General features: G+C 41.1%; 1 protein-coding gene across 3 annotated transcripts in view; it reads left to right on the top strand.

The window, feature by feature from the left end:
• LOC121277892 (cullin-9) overlaps positions 1-19143 on the top strand; it is a 301897-nt gene that overhangs the window by 228721 nt on the left and 54033 nt on the right. For all 3 annotated transcript variants that reach the window (XM_041187673.1, XM_041187674.1, XM_041187672.1), the window contains exons 28-29: positions 5930-6132; positions 8455-8723. In XM_041187673.1, coding sequence (XP_041043607.1) covers positions 5930-6132; positions 8455-8723 — 472 coding nt within the window. The remainder of the gene's footprint in view (positions 1-5929; positions 6133-8454; positions 8724-19143) is intronic.

Genomic DNA, 19143 nt, shown 5'->3' with positions numbered 1-19143 from the left:
CCAAAACTCTGTCATAACTCACAGCAAGTACTGTTTCCCTGTCAAGCATATGCTCACTGAACTACATTGGCTACCAGTCAAGCAACACGTTGATTTTAAAATTCTCATCCTTGTTTTCAAATCCCTCCATGGCCTCATCCCTCTTTATCTCTCATCTCCTCCAACCCCACAACTCTCTGTGATATCTGTGCTCCTTTAATTCTGGCCTTTTGTGCATCCCCAGTTTTAATTGGTGGCCGTGCTTCCAGTTGCCTAGGCCCCAAGCTCTGGAATGCCCTCTTGAAACCTCGCTGCCTCTCTACCTCATTTTCCTTCTTTAAGACATTCCTTAAAACTTACCCCTTTAACTAAGAATTATGATGCAGCTAATAGTAAAGGCTGAGTTGTTCAAATCCCAGAAGGAAACTTGAGACAACTGTCATAGCCCATTTTTGCAATTTGTATATTTTGACATTTAATAGACCTCTGACAGAGCACATCCTGGACATGTCGCGTTCAAAATGAGTTTCTTTTAAGCTCTGGGTCCTTGCAGACAGCAGCTTGAAGCTTACAGGCTGGAGGCTTCTCACACTTGTTCGATCTTAAAATGCCTCCGTCTTACATGCAATCTCCTTTCTCCTTTATACTCATCTTTCTTTTTGAATGTAAATTTTCCATTGTATCACTAGGCTTTTAACTTTACCTCTTTTAACAATAACATCCTTTCATCCCACCAATTTTATTAGTAAGCTGAAAAAATAAACACATTGTTTGGCATCTTCTAGCTAGGTGCAATATTTAACCTTCAGTCTTGAATGGTTTCTTTTAACAAATGCACATTTACACTTTATCTAATTAACATCTCAAAACTACTATACATCAACTACTATACGCCCAAACTAGCTGGTTTTAATTCAATTAAGACATACACACTCACAGACTAGAACTCAATTTAAAAAAATAATTTCCAATAACATTATAGCCATTAATATCTCTTCATGACACTAAGCTTTTGGTCATCTGACCTAACATATCTTCCTGTGGCTCAGTGCCATACTTTGTTTTAGAATGCTCCTTGAAGTGCTTTGGGCTGTTTCATTACATTGACGTGTGATATAAAGTTGTGGTTGATTATCCGTCTTCCTATGTCCTATGTTTAAATAATTTTTTTGCAGATAATGGGAGAATAGCAAGAATTAGGGCTGCCAACAATAGTTTTGTTTTAATCCATTTCCTATCAACAAGATCAGTATTGAATCAATCAACTAATCTGACAGCTTTTCCCACATACCTGTTCGTAACTTCAGTCGTGAGATTCCCCGATAAGTGGCACCCCTTGTCCTGGCTAAGAGGTGAATGCTACAGGTAGTACACACTCATCTCCAGCTCATGCAGTCTCTACAGCATTTATCTCAGTGGAGCTACTGACTTAATCCATACAGACTGTGCCTGTTTAAACAGGTATCGATGCCATAAATTGAAGAAGGAAGCCACTGTATTGATTCTGAAGCCAGCAGCTCCTCAGAGATCAACACTGTGTGATTGCAGCAGGTCAGCACATACAGCCAATATCATTCCTCTCTATGATAGCATTGTAGATTAGCATGGATTATTCAGTCTCTCTCATATTCTCCGTTACTTAGTTCTGAATAACAGGATCACAGGAGGCCCTTGTTGAAAACCGGTCTCACTTCTGTTTGTATGTGGCAGGTCCTCTTGTGTGTTGAGTAATATTTTTGTAGCAGCCATTCTGTGGTCTGTTGCAGCTGAGTGTTGATCTTGTATCAGGAGGCATGATCATGATCAAGGTGAATGGTATTGGGGAGGGCAGAGGCAGGTGGTAGGGAAGAGAGGCAGAGAAAATATTCATTATTTGCACATTTCTTATTATCTGACAATTTTATTATGTTTTGGTGCTGGTGGGTTGCTGATAATGGAGGTTCCACTTATGTATTGTGTTTGAGTCAGAATGGGAGTGTGTTAGTTAATCTAATCATTCAGCCCAGCTAATCCTCCTTGGCACCAGTGATAGTGAATAAGATAGCTTTCTGATTACTCCGTGAACAGTGGAGTCACATGGGTCAGTAATGGGCCTGAACACAGTTGGTCGATTGAGGGTTTGAAAGTTGGCCTCAATGCTTTTGGGATAGAGGGATGGAGTGCAGAATTGACCAAAGTTTCCACTCCCAATTGCTATTCACTGACTCTTGTATGGGAAAACGTGGGTAAGAGCTGGATCTGACGCAGCCCTGGCCACTAAGGCAAGATATGATCTGGCTTCCATTGTACTGCGTCCCAGTGAAGGGCGGTATCTTTGGGAATGGAAGGATGTGGTGAAAGAGAGGCAGTCTGAAAAATATTTACATCTCATCAACAAATTCTTTTTATATAGTGCCTTTAATATAGCAAACACCCCATGGTGCTTTGTAGCAGCATTATCAAACAAAATTTGACACCAGACGATATAAGGCGATCTTCAGGTAGACGACCAAGCTAGATCAAAGAGGGAGGTTTAATGACTCTGAAAGAGGAAAGAGAAGTAGAGAGTGGAGAGGTTTACTCAGAAAATTCCAGAACTAGGCAGCTGAAGGCACAGCTGACAATAGAGCAATTAAAATCAGGAATATACAAGAGGAGAGAATTGGTGCAGCTCTGGTAATTTGGGATTGCAGGGCTGGAGGTCTGTAGAGAAAGGGAGGGCAGGGCTGTGGAGAGATTTGAAAGCAAGGATCAGAATTTTAAAATTAAAGTTGCTCAACTGCGAACCAGTGAAGACCAGCAAACACGGGTGATGGGTGAATGGAACTTAGTGTGAGTTAGGATATGGACCCCAAAGTTTTGGATGGGATTAAGTTTGTGAACGGTGGAAGATGGGAGACTGCTCATTAAAGTGTTAAAGTAGTCAAATCTAGAGATGAGAGGCATGGATAAGGGTTTCAGAGGAAGGTGAGCTGAGGCAGAGGTGGAGTCGGGTGACACAGAGGTGGCCCTAGTAATGGTGTGGATACGTGTTCAGAAGCTGACCTTGGATTCAAGTATGACACCAAAGTCACAGCAAGCTTCAGCCTCTGACAGTTACAAGGAGAAGGGATGGATTTGATGGTTGTGGACTTTGGTTTATGGCAGGGATTAAAGGCTTCAATCTTCCCAAATTCACTTAGGATTATGTGAGATAAATGGCATAAAAACATGCCTTTTGGCCCAACCAATCCATGTTGGTGTTTATGCTCCACTCGAGCCTCCTCCCATCTTTTCTTGTCTAAATCTACCATTGTAATTTAACTGGATGAAATTGCTGCTCACCCAGTACTGTATGTTCGACAAGCAGTCTGCCAGTTTAATGACAATGGAGGTTAAAGGGAACTGGTGATGGTGTTGAAAAGTTGGGGGTTATAAGAATACATGTGGAAACTGACACATTTTCATCTGATAATGAGGGACAGCATGTAGATAAAAATTAGGAGGTGGCCAAGAATAGAAACTTGGGAGACATCAGAGCTAACAGCATGTGAATGGGCAGGTGAGTCTCTGGCTATGACTGCATAAATAATAATGGAACCAGGCAAATGTAATCCTATCTATCTGAATAACAGAGCAGAGGCATTGGGAAAAGAGGCTTGCAACTATATCGGCCTTTCACGACTGCAGAATTTCCCAAACCACTTTACAGCCAGTATGTAGTCACAAGTGTAATGTAGAAATGCTACCATAAAAGCAAAATGCTGTGGATGCTGGAAATCTGAAACTAAAACAGAGAATGCTGGAAAAATTCAGCAGGTCTAGAGGCATCTGTGGAGAGAGAAACAGGGTTAATGTTTTGAGTTTCAGAGCTCTGAAGAAGGGTCATATGAACTCAAAATGTTAACTCTGTTTCTCTCTCCACAGATGCTGCTAGATCCACTGAGTTTTTCCAGCATTTTCCGTTTTTGTTGTAGAAATGCTGCCATTTAGTTCTGCTCTTTCGCCTGAGGAGTGCAGACCATTACACCCAGTTTCCTGTCAACTTTTGTAGATCCAGATTTCAGATGTTCTAAGCAATTTAATTTCCTTTAAGAATGTGAGTACTGGACTTGGTCAACCAGCACAAATTTCCTGGGCTTTGCTAATTTTCCTGGTGCCTGCTTCCTACACCAACCAATTAGTGTCACTGAATGGAAAGGAACTGCTCCCTTTCTCTTCTCTCCTATGGTGTTTTGTGCATTGCCTGATTTCTGCCAATAAAAGGAATTCCTATAATTTGTCTGTAGCAGTCTATTTGTACAAGGTAGCAATGCTAATTGAAGGCTGGTGTTGTGAAATCTAGACAATGAGATAAATTGACTGGACATTACATTCTGCACTGTACTACATTCTATTCAGAAAGTGAGCAATCAGAGTTCAGGAGAGATCAGAGTAATTTACACAGATTTGCAGTGTGGCGAATCACTGCTGTGGCAAGGAGCCATAGCATGGGTCCTGGGCCGGAGTCTGTCATTAGTATAGCCTGTTTCATACTTGCATTATTTGCATTCTGTTGTGTGTACAAGGCATTTTTAGATGCATCTTTCCACCGTCTTGACAAGTTGTACTCTGATCCTTTGTGCAAAATGAAATGTGTTCATGCACTTTGCCTTGTGCCATGTCTTCACTGATGTGAAGTGACTAGAATAAATTAAGATACCACTCCTGATGTACGTTCACACACCCAGTCCTTTAATTCAGCAATGCAGCTCTGAGCAAGCATCTGGTGGTGTCAAGTCATCACCTGAAACTGCCAATGAGGGTGAAGTGAGCTGAGCTTGGGCAATCTCAACCATAGTCATGTGTGCATAGTAGACAACCACTGCTAGTTTTACACAAAAATGGCAACTGCAGAGGACATTTAGTGAGGATCTGGAAAGATGTCTCAATTGGGCCTGAGGTATATTGTTGAGGTAAAGCATTATTCTTCAAAGGTACTACTATACTGTACTTGACCTGTCAGTGTTTGCTTTTATTAGGAGACCAGAATGGAAAGTGTTCCTTCACCCAGGCCTAACATCAGTCACAATGGTGTTTCCGTTTTTTACTTCAAATAATTGCAGCCATGCATACATTCTTTTCTGTGCTGTTTTTCTCACTGTGAAACCTGCAATCAGAGGTGTGTTTTAATTATTGCTTTTTTCTTATTGAGGAACAGGATATCAATATTTAAGACAGAAATGAGAAGAAATTTTTTCTCTGAGGTTACAGTCTTTGGAACTCTCTTCCTCAAAAGGCGGTGGAAGCAGAGTCTTCAAGATAGAGACAGATAGTTTCCTTATAAACATGGGAGCGAAAGGATATCAGGTTTAGGCGGGAAGTTACAGTCAGATCGACCATGATCTTATTGAATGATGGAGCAGGCTCAAGGGCCAAGTGGCTTGATCCTACTCCTAGCTCATATGTTCGTATATAGGTAAGGTTTTACACATGAGCTGTATAGAATAAAGGTTAGGTACAATGTTCTCTCTAATTTCCCTTCATTGTACATGGCCCGTTTGCTGCAGTATACACATCTTAAAGGGACCAGTTGTGTGTAACCTGTGTGTCTTCTGCATGGTAAGTTCTGGACTGCTGTGTAGCTGTGAAGTTTAGAGGGAATGTTGGTTAGGTATGTGTTAAAACCAACTCTGTTGGCCAGTTTTATGTTACAGGGTCGATGCCTTCCGGGAGCTGGATTGAAATTAACCAGTTTAAGAGCCTTCTATAGATAGGAAAGGCACTCGTCCTTTCAGTGGGCCATATTTAAGGACTAAGGGCTGGTTCTAATCCACTGCACTGTCTAGTTCTTTAGAGAGATTTATAGGAATTCTCAGTCTCACATAGAGTTCCTCTCACCTTCATTGTATTAGCAGACACTTTGCATTATGTTGCTTCCGTTATGTGCCTGAGCAGCTGGGTACAGTGCCCAATTGTGCTTCTCATTCCCAAACTTCTTGCCTTATTGTAGGGATCCTGAGGCTGAATGAAAAGGTATTGTCCAGAGGATCAGCAAATAACCAGTACTGCTCATTGCTGCCAAAACAAACCTATTTAAATGTGGATGAAGATGCTGCCAGCACATTAGAACGCAAGAGGAACATTATCTATTGCATGATTGTACAGATCATGAAATCTGAGAAGGAGCTTCACATCGATAATCTTGTTTTCAAGGTAAATAACCTGGAATTGACAGTCAGATTGTTATTGTCTTAAGGGCTGTGGTGCTCCATGAAGTATAAAAGGTGATTTTTACTGTTATCTTAGCCTTCAAGATCAGTCCCAGTAACCAATATTTCCCCTCCTCCTCACCTTCCAATTAATTTTTCTCTTTTCTTCTTTCCCACTGCATTGTACCAAACTTTTACAAAGAGGAACGCCTACTGCAACTTTCTCAGGGAAACTTGGGATGGGCAAGAAATAACTGACATTCCCAGTGACACCCATACCCTAGGAATGAATAAAAACATCAGAGGTATGCCTGAGTCCACCCTCTCTTTTCCAGACAAGGTGAGAGGGCAGCAAGTAACAGTCAAAATACCTCCCTAGACTCATCACTGTCCATCCTTTAATGGTTCAGAGAGCTGAGGGAGTTGCAGAAAACCTCTGCTACTCTAATTGAAATTAGCTAACTCGAATGTGGGAACTTCCTGGTCTGTTCAATGTAATATGACACTGATTTTTTTTCTTTATATATGTTCATGGGATGTGAGTGTCACTGGCAAGGCGAGCATTTGCTCCCCATCCCTAATTTCCCTTGAGAATTGAGTTAATGAGAAATAGAGTAATATTTGAGTTAATGAAGAAAATTTTACACTTTGTCTAACAAATGTGCTTCATTACTTAATAGAATACTCTGTCTGTATGTCACTGCTATTAATAGTCTATACTATTTTATTATAATATGGAAAAATATGAGGTTATCAACTTTGGTAGGAGGAACAAACGTGCAGAGTATTTCTTAACTTGTAAGAGATTAGAGTATGTGGATGTACAAAGGGACTTGGATGTGTCTGTCAGGACATCACTGAAAGCTAACATGCAGGTACAGCAAGCAATTAGGAAGGCTAATGGTATGTTAGCCTTTATTGCAAGAGGATTTGAGTAGAGGATTAGCAAAGTCTTGCTTCAGTTGTATAGAACCTTGGTTAGGCTACACCTGGAGTACTGTGTGCAGTTTTGTTCTCCTTACCTTAGGAAGGATATTATTGCCATAGAGGGAATGCAATGAAGGTTCACCAGACTTGTTGCCAGGATGGCGCGACTGTCCTGTGAATGGAGATTGGGGAAACTAGGCCTGTCTTCTCTAGAGTTTCGAAGAATGAGAGGTGATTTCATTGAAACCCACAAAATAGTTACGGGATAGACAGAATGGATGGAGGTAAGATATTTCCCCTGGTTGGGGAGTCTAGAACCAGAGGACACAATTTCAAAGTAAGGGGGAAGCTATTTAGGACCGAGATGAGGTGGATCTTTGGAATTCTCAACTCCAGAGGGCTGTGGAAGCTCAGCCATTGAGTATGTTTAAAGTCGAGATTGACAGATTTCTAAATACCAATGACATAAAGGGACATGAGGGCAGTGTGGGAAAAAGGCATTGAAGGGGATGATCAACGATGATCATATGAATAGCGGAGCAGGCTCAATGGGCTGAATGGCCTACTCCCACTCCTATGTTTCTAAATTGAAGTAGGTTGCACTTGTTAGGTTTTGTTATGGAGTTGTGAGGCACAGGTTTCAGCATGTGACCCCATAACGTGCCATGTTCCCAGTGTCAGTTGCCCTGTAGTGTGGAACAAGTGGAAAGTAGCACAAATCCCATTGGAGGAAGATTCTGACAGCTACCTAGAATTAAGCAGCATTCAAGTGGCTATGGTGAAGGTTTGAACACAGTTTGACCTCCTTGGCTCTAGATGTTGTCAGGTGTAGGAAGTCTGAAAGATTTCCCTCAAGTGGAATGTACACTTCCATGAAAGACTCGATATTTGAGACATTGAAGTATGCTGATACCAACTGCTCTTGAACATCTCACTCATCTAAGCACTCATTGTGCTTTCCCTAGTGAGCTTCAGCAGAGCACCTCAGTCTATCTGCAAATATACATTTTCCAGATAGAGTGGGATCTCTGGAAAATTCTCCCCAAATTCCAAACCAAGGACATGGAGGCAACCTTTGGGGCTCTAGTTGCTGTCCTGTTTGAACACAGTTCACTTAGTGGAGATCAGAGATATAATCTGGAACGTTTCTGATCTATGCGGCTTTGTGCCAGTGGGATGTTCACTTACCAACTGAGCAATTGGGGAAGCTTGACAGACAAATTAAATCTTGTTAACGATTGAAACTCTGGTTTTTGAGCCAATAAGTGCACGTACAAATTAATTGTCAAAGCTCTTCCCTCATAACAAAGGGGCTACTCTAGGTAAGTGTGTGGAGTGGCAGGTTGCACTGTAATTTTGAAGAACTGTTTCTTATCTTGTGTCACTGAACTATTTGCAGGTGATTGAAAGGTGTCAGAACCAGGAGTCAAATTTAGCACATAAGTTCCTTCACTTAAACTGCAGCAATATGGATGTTCTGTCTTGCATCATGCACCTTATCAACAAGGGTTACATCAGGCGCAATGAAGACAACCCTCACATTCTGGAGTATGTGCTCGAGGACCCAACAACCCCCCGGAAGGGACAAGCACACACAATATTCAGAAAGCTTGGAGCAAAAACCATCGAGTCAAACAGCAATGGCAAAGAGAATCTATCGCTATTTAGGTAATGCCAAATTACCAGCTGCGTCCGTATATCGATTAACTTCATTTATGCGAATGGCTTTGACTTCTTGCTTTTTCATCAGATTGTATCTTCAGCAAGTGGCTAGAACAAATCTTCAGTAAGAGAGAAACTGCTTTAACTTTTGCATTTTGTGGGTTTGAAGCTATTTGAGGTGGACATTCTCTGGCTTTTAGATTGTCAATTGAGATGCATATCTTTTACTTGTGGACCGATTGGCCAGGTGATGTGAACCATCAGTATTTTTAACTGGACAGTCTATCATAGTACAGACAGCCTTCAATAAAAAGTAGGCAATTTCCAATTGAAAAGCACAAATATCACCTGTGCAACATGGGGATGAAATGTTTTCCATTTTTCCTGTCCTGAGGTGCTATCTCTTGGGTATGAATCACAGGCACCTGTGGTACCTTCAGCAAGTGGCCATTCATTAGGCATGAGTGAGCACACTGGGTGTTTTGTTTCTCCCTCCTGCTCCCTTCCATAACCCAGGGTTGCTGAAAGCAAATGTACCCCTCGCCATGTTGCTAGCTGAGACCAGGTAACTTAGCTACTAGCTGAGTAAACTTAGGCAGAACCATTGGGGCAGTCTGGTTTCCATGATTCAGTTTATATATAGAGAAAAATAAGGTAATATTATGTACAGTAATCTGTTGCATCTTCAGCTTGCGGATCACCAGTTTGCAGATATAACAATTAACGGCAGCCTATATATAGCAAACATATTTGGAGTTCTGCTGTATGAAATAGGTTGGACCGGGCAGAGTCGCACAGAACTGGTGAAATAGGTTGGACCGGGCAGAGTCGCACAGAACTGGTGAAATAGGTTGGACCGGGCAGAGTCGCACAGAACTGGTGAAATAGGTTGGACCGGGCAGAGTCGCACAGAACTGGTGAAATAGGTTGGACCGGGCAGAGTCGCACAGAACTGGTGAAATAGGTTGGACCGGGCAGAGTCGCACAGAACTGGTGAAATAGGTTGGACCGGGCAGAGTCGCACAGAACTGGTGAAATAGGTTGGACCGGGCAGAGTCGCACAGAACTGGTGAAATAGGTTGGACCGGGCAGAGTCGCACAGAACTGGTGAAATAGGTTGGACCGGTCGTAGAGCCACATAGAATTGGGGAAAAAAAGATTGGATCTTGGAAAATTTGCATTTGTCAGGATTGGATTCATGCTATTGGGCAGTCAACCAAATAGCATGTTACAACAAACAGCGTAACTGCTTTATTGAATCTATTCACCAAAACAGCATTGTTTGTCAGCTCATGTCTCCTGCACTGATACAGAAATGGATATTTGTATTAACGTCTGAGATTAGTTTGTTTCATTTCAACCATTGTTGTAATAAAATGTTCTTTACAAATTTTTGCTCATCTAATTGCCCTCTCTTTTGTTTTTATTTTATTTTGGTTGTGTCTGTGGCAGATATTAGATTGAGTCCCTTTCCAACATAACTCAACCTCAAAGATCCTCTATGACCTAACCAAAGTGAAGTGGTTTTAAATACTCTTACATGGTTTGGGAGACAGGTGGTATTGTAGGTCACGCACTGGCCTTTCACCTCTGGGCCTGGATTCAAGCCAAGCCTGGATGGCTCTCATCCCTGAAATTGTGTGAAATGAGCCCAGGCAACCCTTCTGGTTGAGTATGCTTCTGCAGACCATCAACCCTCCCTCTGCCAACCCCTCCTGCTAAATGGTCATTCTTTATGTGAAATATGACAGTGAGGTCAATAGGCTATTAACTGTGTGGGGGCCTTATAAAAACAGAAATGGGCCATTCTGCCCCTGGAGCCATTCAGTTAGACCTTGGCTTGTCTGTACTTCACCATTTACCTCTTTTTGCTCCCTATCTCTAAATGCCCTTAGCTAATAACAATCTATCAGCCTTGGTCTTAGATTTCAAGTGACCTTGCATTCACACAGAGAGAGTGAGAGTTCCAGATCTACACCACACTTTGTGTGAAAAAGTTTTTGCTGACTGGACAAGCTCTAATTTTAAATTATATCCTCTTTTTTTCTGGATTTCCCCACCAAATGAAAATTTTTTTATCTGAATATATCCTGTTGAACGTCGTTAACACTTTGATCACCTGTAAATCTTCTGAATACTGCACGTTCATGCAATCTGTACTCAATTTAACTAGCTGTGCCCTGGTATCAAACTGCTGAATTTTCACTGTACCCCTCTAAGCCAGTATACCTTTCTGGGGGTGTTGTGATGCCCAAAACTGGCTGCAGCCCTCCAGATGGAATCTGATTAAGGTTCCAAGCAATTAAGTGACTTTTGTTTTCTAACTCTTTTGAGGTAAAGGGTATACCTCGGCATCCAAATTGCTTTACTTTTAAACAGTTCCTCGTCTTACCATTATAAAAATTTTCTGAATTGTCTTTCTCATTCAAAGTGGATGACCTCACACTTTCCTCACATAGAACTCCATTTGCCGTAGCTTTGCCAACTCTTAGGTTATGTCTTATTGTAACCTCCTGCCCTCAGCTATACAACTTACTGTGCCTCCTAACCTGGTGTTATCTGCAAATTTGGTATATACAACTCCTTTATGCATCTAGTCATTAATAGTTATGGTTATAAAGCCAATTACCCAGTACAAATCACTGGGAAACACCACATCCTGCCAATGAGAGAACAAACCCATTATCCTATTCACTGTCTCTGACATTTCAACCAATTATCAGCCGATATCGCAAGGTCACCTCCAATTCCTCGTGCTTTCTTTTTTGCTACTAATCCCTAGTGAAGAACTATATAATATATTTTTTGGAGATCCTTATGGATAACATCCATAGACACTGCCCTATCTATATGAACATACAAATAAGGAGCAGGAGTAGGCCACTTGGCCCCTCGAGCCTGCTCCGCCATTCAATAAGATCATGGCTAATCTGATAGTAACTTCTCGCCTATCCCCAATAACCTTTCTCCCCCTTGTTTATCAAGAACCTATCCACTTCTGCCTTAAACATATTCAAAGACTCTGCTTCCACTGACTTTTCAGGAAGAGAGTTCCAAAGGCTTACTATGCTCTGAGCGAAACAAATTCTCCACATCTCTGCTTAAATGTACAACCCCTTATTTTTAAACAGTGACCCCTAGTTTTAGATTCTCTCACAAGAGGAAACACCCTCTCCACATCCACCTTAAGACCCCGCAGGATCTTGTTTGCTAGTGACCTGAACATTTAACTAGATTAGTCCAGACATGACTTACCTTCCTAAATCCGTGCTTTCTCTATTCAGCTAGTACATGTCCAAGTGCACAGTCACTCTCTATGTTGGAAGATTCTAGTAATGTCTCCACAACTGTAGTTAACCTTATGGTAAGCTGCTTCTCCCTCCCTTAAATAAGGGAGTGACATTCATAATTTTCCAATTCAAAGATGCAATTCCTGAATGTTGAGAACATTGGAAAATTATGAATATTTACCTATTTCTTTTAATACTCCAGGCTGAAAATGATCAGGACTTTGATATTTGTCCCTCTGAAGTCCCATTATTTTCCCCATTACCATTAAATCTTGGCCATTGAATCATTATGGCACTGAAGGAGATCACTGAACCCATTGCATCCATGTTAGCTCTCTGTAGAGGAATCTAGTTATTCTCATTCCACTTTTTATCCTCCTAGCACTGCAAGTTTATTTCTTTGATGAGTCCATCTAATTTCCTTTTGAAATCATTAATCATCTCTGTTTCACCACCCTTGTAATCAGCAAGTTCCAGGTCATTACCACTCAATGTGTTGAAAAAATGTTCCTCCTCACATCCCATTGTGCTTGTATCATCAGCCAATAGGAACAGCTTTTCCTTGTCTACCTTATCTAAACCTATCAGAATCTTGTACTCCCCTAACAAATCTCCCCTCAACCTCCTTTGCTCCAAAGAGAACGACCCCAGCTTCCTTGCAGCTAAAATTCCTCATCCCTGAAACCATTGTAGCACATGCAAATATATGAATTAGGGGCAAGAATAGGCCATTTGGCCCCTTCAGCCTGCTGCACCATTTGATGTGATTGTGGCTGATCTGATTTACTTTCCTATATTTTCCTGTCTACTCCCTATAACCTTAGATTCTTGATTGACAAGGAAGTCAATGTAACTCAGCCTTAAAAATATTTAATGACCCTCTGACAGAAAACATTTCCCCTCATCTCCATCTTAAATGATAGACCTCTTATTTTTAAACTGTGTCCCCTAGTTCTAGTCTCTCCCACAAGGGGAAACATCTTCTCAGCATCCATCCTGTCAAGTCCCTTCAGGATCTTACATATTTCAATAAGATCACCTCTCATTCTTCTAAACTCCAATGGATACAAATCTGACCTGTTCAACCCTTCCTTATAAGATAACCTCTTCATTCCAGGAATCAGTCGAGTGGACCTTTTATGAACTGCTTTTAATGCAATTAGACCAGGAGACCAAAACTGTATATAGTACTCCAGATATGGGTCTCACCAAAGCTTCCCCACTTTTATATTCCATTCCCCTTAAAATAAATGACAACATTCCATATGCCTTCCTAATCACTTGCTGTACCTGCCTACTAACTTTTTGTGATTTATGTACTAGGACAACCAGATCCCTCTATATTACAGAATTCTGCAGTCTTTCTCTATTTAAGCTTTTCCATTCTTCCTGCCAAAGTGGACAAGTTCTCATTTTCCTACATGATGCTCCATCTGGCAAATTTTTGCCCACCCACTTAACCTATCTATATCCCTTTGCAGACTCCTTATGTCCTCTTCACAACTTACTTACCTACCTATCTTTGTGTCATCAGCAAATTTAACAACCATACATTCAGTCCCTTCATTAAAATTATTGATATAGATTATAAATTGATGAGGCCCCAGCATTGATCCCTGTGGCACTCCACTAGTTAAAGCTTGCCAACCGAAAATTACCCGTTTATCCCTACTCTCTGCTTCCTGTAAGCCAACAAATCCTCTCTGCTTCCTGTAAGCCAACAAATCCTCTCTGCATGATAAAATGCTACTCCCTACACCATGAGCTCTTATTTTGAGTAGTGGCATCTTTTGGAAATCCAAGTAACCAGACTACAGGTTCCCCTTTATCCAGCTTGCTTGTTACTTCCTCAAATAACTCTAATAATTTAGTCAAACATTTTCACAAAACCATGTTGCCCGCATTAAGATTTTCTAAATGCTGTGCTATAACCTCGAGTAGATTTTAGCACTTTCCCTATGACAGATATTAGGCTAACAGGCTGTAGATTCCTGCTTTCTTTCTCCCTCTTTTCTTGAATAGAGGAGTTACATTTGCTATTTTCTAATCCGATGGGACCTTTCCAGAATCTAGGGAATTTTGGAAAATTACAACTAATGCATCTAGTATCTCAACAACCATTTCTTTTAAGACCCAAGGAAGAATTTCATTAGGTCCTGGGAACTCGTCAGCCTTTAAACAAGAGCACATGAAATAGGAGCAGGAGTGTAGACCATATGGCTTGTTGAGCTTGCTGCGCTATTCAATATGATCATGGCTGATCTTGGGCTTCAACTCCATTTTCCCATCAACTCCCCATACCCTGAATGACCACAAATCTGTTTATCCCTCTGGGGTAGAGAATTCCAAAGATTCATGACGTTTTGAGTGAAGTAATTTCTTCTCATCTCAGTCCTCAATGATTGGCCCCTTATCCTGAGACTGTGTCCCCTTATTTTAGATTCACCAACCAGCAGAAACAATCTCTCAGCGTCTACCATATCAAGCTCCTTCAGAATTTTGTAGATTTCAATGAGATCGCCTCTCATTCTTCTAAACTGCAGAGAATATAAACCCAACTTACTCAGCCTCTCATCATAGGACAACCACCTCAACGGACCAATTTAGTGAACCTTCGCTCTATCACCTCAAATGCAAGTATATTCTTTCTTAAACATGAAGACCAAAACTGAACACAGTGTTCCAGATGTGGTCTCACCAAAATCCTGTACAACTGTAGCAAGACTTGCTTATTCTAATACTCCAATCCCTTGCAATAAAGGCCAACATGCCATTTGCTTTCCAATTGCTTGCTGCACCTGCATGCTAACTTTCTGCGTTTCTTGTATGAGTGCACCCAAATCTCTTTGAACATCAACACTTCCAAGCTTCACAACTTTTAAAAAAATATTCTGCTTTTCTATTCTTACAACCAAAGTGAATAACGTCACACTTCCCTATGTTATACTCCATTTGCCATCTTGTTGCCTGCCCATTGAAAGAAAAAAATATACAATGTGGCAAAGATTAGTGGTAAGCCAGAGGATTGGGAAAGTTTTAAAAACCAACAACAGATGAGCAAAAAGTAATAGAGGGAGAAAATAAACTTTGAGGGTAAACTAGCAAGTAATATAAAAATGGACAGCAAGAGCTTCTTTAAATATATAAAAAGGAAGAGAGAGGCCAAAGTCAATATAGGCCCTTTAGAGAATGAAGATGGGGAAATAATAATGGGGAACAGGGAATGGCAGAGGAGTTGAATAAATACTTTGCATCAGTCTTCACAGTAGAAGACACTAATAGCATTCCAAAAATACTAAATAATCTTGGAGCAAAAGTGGGGGGAGGAAGGAAATAAATACAATAACTATCACTAGAGAAAAAGCACGAGGGAAACTAGTGGGGCTAAAGACCACTAAGTCCCCTGGACCTTATGGGTTGCATCCTCGGATATTAAAGGAAGTAGCTACACAAATAGTAGATGCACTGGTAGTAATTTTCCAAGAATCCTTAAATTCTGGAAAAGTCCCAGAAGATTGGAAAACTGCCAATGTAAGGCCCTTATTCAAAAAGGGAGGGAGACAAAAAACAGGTAACTATAGGCCAGTTAACAACATCTGTCATTGGGAAAACACTAAGAGTCCATTATAAAGGATGTAATAGCAGAACATTTAGAAATGCATGATATAATCAAGCAGAGTCAGCATGGCTTCACGAAGGGGAAATTATGCCTGACAAGTGTATTAGAATTCTTTGAGGAGGTAACAAGCAAGATAGATAAAGGGGAACCAGTAGATGTAATATGTTTAGATTTCCAAAAGGCATTTGATAAGGTACCGCATATAAGGCTACTTAATAAGATAAGAGCTTATGGTGTTGGGGGTAGTATATTAGCATGGATAGAGGATTAGCTAACTAATAGAAGACAGAGATTTGCGATAAGGGGTTTTCAGGATGGCAACTAGTAACTGGTGGGGTGCCATGGGGATCAGTGCTGGGGCCACAATTATTCACAATATATATTAATGACTTAGATGAGGGAACTGAATGTACTATCAGCAAGTTTGCAGATTACACAAAAAATAGGTGGGAAGGCAAGTGTTAAGGATAACAAAGAGTCTGCAGAGGGAAACAGACAGGTTAATGATTTAGATGGAATTAAATGTAATATTTCCAAATTTGCAGGTGACACAAAGCTGGTTGGGAGGGTGAGCTATGAGGAGGATGCAGAGATGCTTCTGTGCGATTTGGACAAGCAGAGTGAGTGGGCAAATGCATGGCAGTTGCAGTATAATATGGATAAATGTGGGGTTATCCATTTTGGTAGCAAAAACAGGAAGGCAGATTATTATCTAAATGGCTATAAATTGAGAGAGGGGAATGTGCAACGAGACCTGGGTGTCATTATATACCGATCGCTGAAGGTAAGCATGCAGGTGCAGCAGGCGGTAAAGAAGGCAAATGGTATGTTGGCCTTCATAGCCAGAGGATTTGAGTACAGGAGCAGGGATGTCTTGCTGCAATTATACAGGACCTTGGTGAGACCACACCTGGAATATTGTGTGCAGTTTTGGTCTCTTTATCTGAGGGAGTGCAGCGAAGGTTTACCAGACTGATTCCTGGGATGGCGGGACTGACATATGAGGAGAGATTGAGTCGAATAGGATTATATTTGCTGGAGTTGAGAAGAATGAGGGGAGATCTCATAGAAACCTATAAAATTCTAACAGGACTAAACAGGGTAGATGCAGGAAGGATGTTCCCAATGGTGGGGGAGTCCAGAACTAGAGGTCACTGTCTGAGGATATGGGGGAGACCATTTAGGACTGAGATGAGGAGAAATTTCTTCACCCAGAGAGTGGTGAGCCTGTAGAATTCACTACCACAGAAAGTAGTTGAGGCCAAAACATTGTATATTTTCAAGAATGAGTTAGGTATAGCTCTTGGGGTGAAAGGGATCAAAGGGTATGGGGAGAAAGGAGCAGGCTATTGAGTTGGATGATCAGCCACGATCATAATGAATGGCGGAGCTGAATGGTTTAGTTTCTATGTTTTTTTAAAACCCACTCACGGTAGGTGTGCTTCACTGGCTGGGCCAGCATTTATTGCCCATCCCTAGTTGCCCTTGAGATGGGCAATAAATGCTGGTCCAGCCAGTGAAACTCTCATCCTGTAAATGACTAAAAAAAATACTTGGCAGATCGAATATAATGTGGGAAAATGTGAGGTTATGCACTTTGGCAGCAAGAATAGAGGAGACTGCAGAAAGCTAAAGCACAGGGATTTGGGAGTCCACGTGCATGAATCCCAAAAAGCTAACATACAAGTTCAGATAATAGGGGATGCAAATGGAATATTGACCTTTATTTTAAATGGAATACAGTATAAAAATAGGGAAGTCTTGCTAAAACTATACAAGGCACTAGTTAAACCACACTTAGAATACTGTGAACAATTTTGGTCCCCTTATCTTACACTGGCATTGGAGGCAGTCCTGAGAAGGTTCGCTAGGTTGATCCCGGATATGGAGGGATTTTCTTATGAGGAGAGGTTGAGTAGGTTAGGCCTGTACCCATTGGAGTTTAGAAGAATGAGAGGCAACCTTATTGAAACATAAAAGATTCTTAAGGGGCTTGACAGGGAAGATGCTGAGAGGTTGCTTCCCCTTGTGGGAGAGTCTAGGACCAGAGGGCATAATCTCAGAGTAAGGGGTCGCCCATTTAAAACAGTGATGTGGAGGAATTTCTTCTCTCAGAGGGTAGTGAATTTGTGGAATTCTTTACCGCAGAAGGCTGTAGAGGCTGGGTCAACAAGTATATTCAAAGCTGAGATAGACAGATTTTTAATCAGTAGGGAATCAAGAATTATGGGGAAAGGCAAGAAAGTGGAGTTGAGGATTATCAGACCAGCCATGATCTCATTGAATGTTGGAGCAGACTTGATGGGCCGAATGGCCTACTTCTGCTTCTACATTTTACGGTCTTATTAACCTGCCTATATCTCTTTGCAGTCTCTCTGAGTCCTCCCCACAGTTTACCTTCCTATCAAGCTTGGTATCATCGGCAAACTTCAATACATTACTTTCTCTCTTGATCTAAATCACTAATATAGATTGTAAATAGCTGAGGCCCTAGCACTGATCCTTGCAGCACTCCACTATTCACTGCCTGCCAACCTGAAAGAGCCCCATTTATGCCCGCTCTCTGCTTCCTATCCGTTAACCAAACCTCTACCCATGCTAAAATATTACTCCCAACTCCATGAGCCATTATCTTGCCTATTAGCCTTTTGTGTGGCACCTTATCAAATGCTTTTTAGAAATTCCTAATAGTTACGTGCTCAAAAAACTCTAATACATTTGTCAATCTGTACTAACTTGTTCTAATCATATTCTGCTTTTCTCAGTGCATTGTTAAGAGTTCTTTAATAATAGTTCCAGCTTTCTCCCAACAGCTGAGGTTAGGCTAACAGGCCTGCACTGCGGTTCACTGTTTTCTCTCTCCCTCCTTTCTTGAAAACCTTTGCCAACTTCAAATCTGATGGGATTGTTCCCAAATCCAAGGAATTTTGGAAAATCATAGCCAGCACATCCACTATCTCTGCAGCTCCCTCTTTTAGAATCCTAGGTGGTAGGCCATCAGGTCCCAGGCATTTCTCAGATTTTATTCGCTTAAATTTCTCAATACTTTTTTTCTGCTGATACTAATTTCCTTAGTTTCCTCACTCTTTTTAGCACCTAGGTTACCGACTATTTCTGGTATGAAACGTCTTTTAATGTGAAGACACAGTAATTCTAACAATTTGCTCAGTACCCTTTCCCTGGTGATTGTAATTATTTTAAGATCCTCCCTCCCTTTCACCTCTTGATTTACAGGTATTTCTGGAATGTTATTTGTGTCTTCTACAGGTAAGACAGACACAAAATATCTGTTCAATCTTCTGCCATTTCCTTATCAATTATCAATTCCCTTTCCAATTTGCCTTTCCTATCAGTTCCCCAGATTCTCTCTCTCTATAGGACCAATGCTCACTTTAGTTACTCTTTTCCTTTTTAAGTACTTGTAGAAACTATTACTATCAGTGCTTATATTTCTAGCTAGCTTTCTCTCACACTCTAATTTCTCCCTTATTGTTTTTTCAGTCATTCTTTTGCTGTT

This window comes from Carcharodon carcharias, chromosome 5, assembly GCF_017639515.1.
Source record: "Carcharodon carcharias isolate sCarCar2 chromosome 5, sCarCar2.pri, whole genome shotgun sequence".
Taxonomy (NCBI): domain Eukaryota; kingdom Metazoa; phylum Chordata; class Chondrichthyes; order Lamniformes; family Lamnidae; genus Carcharodon; species Carcharodon carcharias.
Note: the sequence above shows the minus strand (reverse complement) of the source record. Positions and strands in the feature narration are given on the sequence as shown.